The sequence below is a fragment of the Patiria miniata genome, unplaced genomic scaffold (genome assembly GCF_015706575.1).
Source record: "Patiria miniata isolate m_02_andy unplaced genomic scaffold, ASM1570657v1 HiC_scaffold_3, whole genome shotgun sequence".
NCBI lineage: Eukaryota > Metazoa > Echinodermata > Asteroidea > Valvatida > Asterinidae > Patiria > Patiria miniata.
Window position 1 is genome coordinate 659,727 of NW_024037069.1, and position 8,163 is coordinate 667,889.

At 39.8% G+C, this 8,163-nt stretch overlaps 1 protein-coding gene across 1 annotated transcript; it reads left to right on the forward strand.

The window, feature by feature from the left end:
* The first annotated feature begins 1,494 nt into the window (after positions 1 to 1,494).
* On the forward strand, positions 1,495 to 7,552 carry LOC119738709 (perlucin-like protein). Its single transcript, XM_038213643.1, has 2 exons — positions 1,495 to 2,049; positions 5,520 to 7,552. Exons 1-2 carry the CDS (start codon positions 1,604 to 1,606, stop codon positions 5,737 to 5,739), a joined length of 666 nt encoding a protein of 221 aa, XP_038069571.1. The 5' UTR covers positions 1,495 to 1,603; the 3' UTR covers positions 5,740 to 7,552.
* The last annotated feature ends 611 nt before the right edge of the window (positions 7,553 to 8,163 follow it).

An 8,163-nucleotide genomic window follows, 5' to 3' on the forward strand; every position in this document is an offset into this window, starting at 1 on the left:
TGATAATGCTATCGAAATTGCATATTTCACAGGCAGAAACATTGACCTTGAGAGTACACTTTCTAATATACCTGAATGGCTGTCTTTAACCATATTCATCAACAATGCCATTAATCCACTGATTTACGGACTGGCAAACAAACGATTCAGGAAAGACTGCAAGGAGGCGTTCCGCAAAATTAGACGCTAATTTGTTTTCTTTTTGAAAAACAAATGTAAAAAGTGAGGCATCTGACGTTCTTTGTATCTGCACGTTGCAGTTTACCGATTTGGAGGTTGCATCTACACGTTGCAATTTACCAACGAGTCCCTAACGTGTAATGGCAACAACCAATTAAGTTGATGATGATGATGATGATGTCGCACTCTTAGATGATGATGAAGAGAGTCTCCAAACATCAACAAACACAGTAAACACATAGAGTAAACAAGTGGGATTAAATATAAACAAACCCAAAACCTAAATGATGCATGTTGCAAATAGCCCGATAAACATCAGGATCACAGGATGGAGAGCAGTTTAGCACTGTCTCAAGCTTCCAGTACCTTTGGTGGATCTACATTTCAGGAGATGGCACAGTAGAAAAGGAAGTGAATGTAAGGATGGGCAAAGCAGGAGTTGCATACAAGGATCTTCTGGACAATATCTGGAAACAGAAGAATATCTTCCTTCGGCAAAAGATGTGCTTCTGCAACTCTTGTGTCATATCCACACTCTTATATAGTACTGCGACCTGGCCTCTTACAATTGGTCAAGAGAGAAGACTGAACTCTTTGACCAGAGATGTTTACGACGCATTCTTGGCATAACGTGGGAGGACAGAATCACTAACATAGCAGTCAGGGAAAGAACCAAACAACCAGCAGTCTCATTGTTGCTAGCACTTGTTTACAAGTAGGTGTAGGCTTAGACAAAAAGCCTACCTGCACAGAAACAAGTCAGTCAGTCAGTGAGATAGGTGTAAAGAATTAGGCTGGCCCAGTGGCCATGGGACCAGCAAAAAATTGAACATTCTAAGTTGTGAAATAAAGTATATCTGAAACCTAAATTGTGCCCATTGTTGTCAGCGGAGGCTGAGGAGAATGATATGTGGCTCTATACCTAGATTGGTATGTAATTTTCTTGCTTTTCGCTCTAGTACGTGAAAATGAAGTCACAGCCGATTGTAAATAGTCTCGTGACTGCACTTTACCGACTCGCCTCGTTCCAAGGGTCCTCTTTACATTTACTCATGCCAAGCTGCATGCACTAATTAACATCTTGTTTACGGCAGTACATTGCGCCGGAGCTGTTAGTTACAGGAAAAAGCATGTCATCAAACCTAGCCAGCATCACACATGATCCTTTTTTAAGACTATCATAACGGAATTAAACCCTGAAAGATCCGGGTGGTTTTTGGGGGGGTTAAAGCCGGAGCTATAAGTTACCGGAAAAAGTATGCCATCAAAACCTAGCCAGCATCATACATTATCCTTTTTGAGACTATTATAACAGATTTGAACCCTGAAGATCCGGGTGTTTTTTTCCCCGGCCTTCTTGTTACCTTAACTGGAGTGATTTTTGTAATGATACGACAGCCTTTTGCAGTTCATTTGCCTGCCCATGTTTCCGATTGACTTGAGCGCTGGGGTTATAGTAACAGAAGAATATCACCAGCACCGAGTGATTTCCGGTGAAATATGTTGGGTCTATATAAACACAGGGTTCGCAAACCATCGCCAAATTGTATCTTCGTCATACAGTGAATTTAGTGTTAGATGCAGAAAGTATACAATGGGTCGTACCTTGCTAGTGTTTGCGTTCCTCGGTGTTGTGGTTGGGATGGTGTGTGCAGAGAGGTACTGTGGCGACGGTTTCACTCGACGCTGGCCCAGTGGCAACTGCTACAAAGTATCCCTTCATCGGGACTTCTGGATCCGGGCACGAGAGATATGCCGACTCCAAGGGGGTTGGCTGGTCACTATCAAGAACGAAGCTGATGGGAATTGGGTCTCCGATTTCTTCCGAAGGCACAGACCACATGATTGCAATGAATGGTACTGGATTGGGTAAGTCTATAGTGGAGAAATGGGCGCGTCCCAAAATACCCGCATTTTTTTTCGCGAGGCTCTAGCGTCGGCGCGGAAACACGTACCGCCATTATTTTCAAAGCTAAGAATCTTAACTTTATCCCTGGCGAGTATTGGTTTCATATTTAAAAGAGTTTAAAAATTATTTGTGTTCAAATAAAGGCATGTCGAAAACAAACTCAACCGATTTCAAGGGAAACCGACGATGCGGTACATCACAGGGTTCGAAATTAGCGGTAGCCCGCTAGCCAAATGCTAGTCAAAACAGCGGCGGGCTAGTCAAACTATTCCTGAAGTAGCCCGGCTGGCGAGTCAAAAAATATTGGGCTACGGCAAAGATGAAAGGACAGGAAGAAATACTCATGAAATTCAGAAAGAAAACCTGATTCAATTTGTGTATAATTAGATTAACTGTTTTAAAGAGGTTGTAGAATGCTCGAAAACATTTCCGTCATTTTTGGGGTATATGTAGCCTAAGGTGTGATGAAATAAAAACGACTATTGTTTCTGTCATGAAATGAGTACAAAGGGTACTTTTGAGAGCTATTTTTCAGGTCCCGTTTCGACCCCAACGTGCAATTTGTGTAAAAGTCGTCGTTGCGGGCAGCAAACAAAACACAGTAAATCGTGACGTAATAAACAGGACTCGTTTATGCTACTCTGCATCGGGAGTCCTGTTCATTACGTCACGATTTACTGTGTTTTGTTTGCTGCCCGCAACGACGACTTTTACACAAATTGCACGTTCGGGTCGAAACAGGCATGACAGGACTTGAAAAACAGCTCTCAAAAGTACCTTTTGTACTCATTTTATGACAGAAACACTAGTCGTTTTTATTTCATCACACCTTAGGCTACATATACCCGAAGAATGACGGAAATATCTTCGAGCATTCAACAACCTCTTTAAAGGCTGAAATTATTAGATCTGTTCATTAGAAACACTGACAAAATTGCCCCAGAATAGATAAGTACGGAAGTGTATTTAGGACATGACCAAAAAACGATTTCTGGCCCTCTATTTCGCCTGGGCGGATTACTTTTTCGCCCGGGCGGATTACTAATTCGCCAGGGCAGATTACTAATTCTCCCGGCCGGGCAGACTAATTCGCCCGGGCGAATTAGTAATCCGTCCGGGCGAAATAGTAATTCGCCCGGGCGAATTAGTAATCCGCCCGGGCGAAATAGTAATCCGCCCGGGCGAAATAGTAATCCGCCCGGGCGACATAGTAATTCGCCCGGGCGAATTAGTAATCCGCCCGGGCGAAATAACAATTCGCCCGGGCGAAATAATAATTCGCCCGGGCGAATTAGTAATCCGCCCGGGCGAAATAGTAATCCGCCCGGGCGAAATAGTAATCCGCCCGGGCGACATAGTAATTCGCCCGGGCGAATTAGTAATCCGCCCGGGCGAAATAACAATTCGCCCGGGCGAAATAATAATTCGCCCGGGCGAATTAGTAATCCGCCCGGGCGAAATAGTAATCCGCCCGGGCGAAATAGAGGGCCGGAAATGTTTTTTTGGTCGTGTCCTAAATACACTTCCGTAGACAACTGTTTCAAATTGTAATTTTAGACAGGGCACTACGGATGGAGTGGACGATTTTCCGCCGAAACGTTGCGCAATAAGTCCACAGACGAGATACAATTATTTGCAAAAAAAGGCCGGGGATGTCTAAACATCATTTTGATAGTACACAGATGGAAAACGGTTGGACAGTCCATGCATGGACCGTTTTGAAAGTGAAGCGAAAATCTTTAATTAAAAATTAATGATTGAGCGCCTGAAAATGATTTTTTTTCTTTCTTTATTTTCTTTCTGGTAATGAAACCAAGGATCCCTCAAAAGTGTCCTAGGCACTGTAGCCCGAAAGCCTGAAGAAACCTGTAGAGAGAAGACAATTAGAAGAAATTACAGTTTTAGAGGTGGGAGGAAAACCCCAGAAGAATATTCTGAGGAAAACCCACGGAATCAGGTAGAGACTGAAAACCCAATCCACATATTGGCCCAGGCGGGATTCGAACCCAAGTCACAGTGGTGGAAGGTGAGGAAAGTACCGCTACACCCACCTGACTCCAACACATGATGTGTTGGATTTGGTTAAGAAAATTCAGGAATTACTTGGTTCAGGTTGTGAAGCTTACAGTGCACATTATTATTATTATTATTATTATTATTATTATTATTATTATTACATGAAAATATGAAACAAAACCTTTCAAAACACTTGGATCACAAAAGAAAAAAAGGTTAATGGGCGGGGTTGATGAGAAACAGATGTAGTTCTGTACATGAGCTTTCCATGTTTTTCATAAGTACGGTACAGTAACTTTAAACAGCTAAATTGAGAAGATCATGATTGAGGAACGAAAATTCATTGAGATTTCTACTTGTACAGTCAAGAGTGAAGTAAACTACTCCAGAAAAGCATACTTGAGTCCCGACAAAAGGATTCTTTGGATGGAACAGACCTCGCGTTGTTATTACTTTTAAAAAAAAATGATCTCATTGGCACCCCCCCCCCCGGCCTAAGTCTTTGATCTGGGTAACATGTATTATTTGTAGAGGTAATACACTTGTCACACTATATTTCTTTTCTCTAGAGCGCAGAATTCAGCTAAAAATTCACTGCAAAATGTTAATCCCGTTAATGTGCCAGGCTTTAGTAAGGCTTTTTAAGTAAACGTTCATTTTTTGGACAATTTATATCTTTTTATAAGTAACGCCAATGACCTCAATTCAACACAAAAGGAACACACGAATCTCGGATTTCGGATATTTTCCCCAATATTTAAAATTGGTCTCTGGCCTATTGGCGTAGACACCTGAAATTTAAATTTAAATGGATCTCTTTGTGTATATCATTTTCCACCCTTTATTCAAGTAGACCTGTTTATACAAAGATTTTCTATGAAACAAAAGTTTTTTGGGGCACAGAGTGATTTATTTTAACCAATAAATATTCCGGGAAGCACAAATCTCAATTTTTTTGATTTTTTTTTTAAGAAAATATCCCATATTATTATGCGGCAGTGTAAATTACAATATATTGTAATAATTGGTGGACATACAAAAGTCGTCTGCTGTGATTAGTCGTGTCTCGCGAAGTCTCATACGTGATGATAGCGGATTTTCTGACGAGTAACGGGCGCCAAAGAAAACATGACGCTCTCCATACGGCTGTTTACGTATGATGACAAATTAGTAGCGAAAAAGTGAATAAAAACACTTTTCCACTCCTTTCATGAAATTGGATTTTCAGTATGTTAAATATATGTAGTGACATTTCCTTAGCGTGATAGCATAACAATAAAATTTATGTTATTGCAATTTGTTCTAGATCAGGCCCTGTTTTGTTCTAAATTGACCGGACTAGCAGCTCTATCAACTTATCGAAAGGTACCGACTTCCTACCAACACTGTTACCGTTGATTTGTGTTATCCCCAGGGCAAATGATATCTCCTCTGATCACAGCTGGGTATGGGACGAGGACGGCAGTAGAGTCACCTACGATAACTGGTACTCAGGTGAACCGAACAACGTGGATGGGGACGAGGACGCAGCGGTCGTGAACGCCGGGGACAACAAGTGGAACGATCTGGGCCATTTGACGTATTACGAGAATTGCTACGTCTGCGAGATGTCCCTAAGGTCGACGTGTAATTAGCTAGGGTTCACATTTTTTTTCGTGATACCGGTAAGTATCGCTTTTTTTCGCAGTATTGCGGAAAAAAGCAATACTTATTGAGAAAAAAAATGTGATAATAGTGTAAATGATCTAACAGTATCGCAAAAAAACGCAGTAAATAACGTCATTTCAACTTAAACCACGCCCAGCGCACACGCAAGTTGGAACAATTGGAACCGGAAGTAGTATATAAAGTGGCGTGTTTAGCCAATCCGGTTCGTTAGTGTGACGTCACTTCAGTTTCAACCACGCCCACTGCACATTAAGTAGCATTGGAACCATTGGAACCGAAAGTTAACCCAACTTGAGTGTTTATCCAATGGGCGCTAGTATTGCGCGCACGCGTATGACGAAGTCACTAACGAACCGGATAGCGTTTTTCATTGCATTTCAGTTTATATTATATTCCGATTGAACTATGGCTAGCTATGAGGTAACATTTAAGTGTTATATTTATTATAATTTAATCCGGAAGTCTAAAAAGTCATCCAACCTTTGATTCACAAACGAACGCCATGAACTCTTAGTTGCGTAACTGGGGAAACGTTCCACCTCATTTTCTGGAGGGAGGGGGGTAATTAGTGGGCCAACTAAAACAAAACAAAACACTAATTTTTGCCTTTCCATCAATTCTGAGCAGGCCGGGGTGGGTTTGGGGGCAGAAGTCGTTAAAAACACACTTTCAATAAATATTTTGTAGATGGAAAATGTAACCAAGTGAAGGAATAATTATTGTGTCTCCAAAACCTAGCCATGCAAAAGCGCATAGATAATATGTGCTTTATTTCTGATTGTTTTCTTTCTTTCTTTTTTTGCTCTAATTTGGTCACACCGATCTATTAGGCCTCTGCATGCTCATTCAAGAAGTTATACATACCCCGAAACAAAAACAAATAGAACAAGACAAAAGAAGATATATATAATATAATCCAAAACTTAAAATTCAAAATATTAGTCTGCACATTGTGCATTTAATAAATTGCAAGAGCATGATTACTATGACTGCTGATTTATAAGACAATTTAACAATACATGTAATTAGCTCAAAAATAAACGTTCGTTCAAGTTGCACAACTTAATCTCTCAGAGATTCAAATGGCATACACTTCCATTGAGATCACAAGAAAAGCACTTAAACAATTTAGCAAATAAAGAGCGCAATTAATAAACACTTAATCAGCACATTTCACTCCAAAACTCATATTACCTTTTTGTACCAATCATTACAATACAAAAAAACCCCAAAAAAAACAAACATACTTGAAGTTAATTGGAATTCATAATTCTTTCATTTTACAAAAAGTTCGAAACAACAATCATTTTGTTGACACAAAAGCAGCATTTTTGTATTTTAAGATGACTTTGTGCTTTGATCATAACAGGCATTTTAAAGATAACTTACTATTTTACTTTACGTAACTCGCGAAATCACATTCTCCACTCGTTTAATCAGAAAAAAAGTTAAATTTCAAAATACATCCACGCCGATTTCCCAAAAGTAAATTCTTAAGACTTGCTATATGCAAATGAGGCAAACCGTTAGTGAAAAGCATTCTTCTTCTTCCTAAAAGCAAGGTGCAACTACATATGCCAAAAGTTTTTCATTGTTTAATTTAAGGGCAGTGAACAGACAAGTAAATTCATCAGCTAAGACAACGTAAAAGTTTGAAGTAAAACGATTATACACATTTGCTTTTGCTGTAATTTTCAGAAATGGATGGATCCGGAGGATTATTAGCAAATATGGTTTCACTGACTTGTTTGAAATTTAGTGTTCGAAGATGTTGAAAAACCAAGACAAACAATCATTGTCTTATAGTCTGGCTCCCTGACCCCAATTTAGATGAAACGGAGTAATTTATAGACGTCGGGGAATTTCAAGGTCAGGGAATCAGTGTAGCTGGCATTTACCCGTTCATAGGTGTGTACTCAATTTCAAACAAAATGCGGACTAACTAAATATGATAAATTGGGAGCAGTATTTAAAAAAAGCCAGTTTTTTCCAACGCTTGTCGGCCGGCCAGCGTTGGAAATTGATACAAAAATACCACTTTTCTAGAAAACGTCACCACACCACTGCCACGATTTTACAGGATGCTTTAGACTGTCATTCACTAACAGTCCAGTAAGGTATTTCGTGATAATGTGGTAGTTTTGTTTTCTGATGTTTGCAAATGATGTATATATTCCCTTTAACAGAACATGTAGACTGAGAGTTCTCCAAATTTAGGTCAGATCACACAAATGTAATACTGATAAGTTTTAGACTAGTAGCCCATTATGTACTATGCATAGAATCAACAGAATCAACATATACTAAATCGTGAATTATGTTCACATTTTGATCTCCAATTAAACAAAATGGCTGACAACAAAACTAAACTGACAGTGACAGACAAAGGC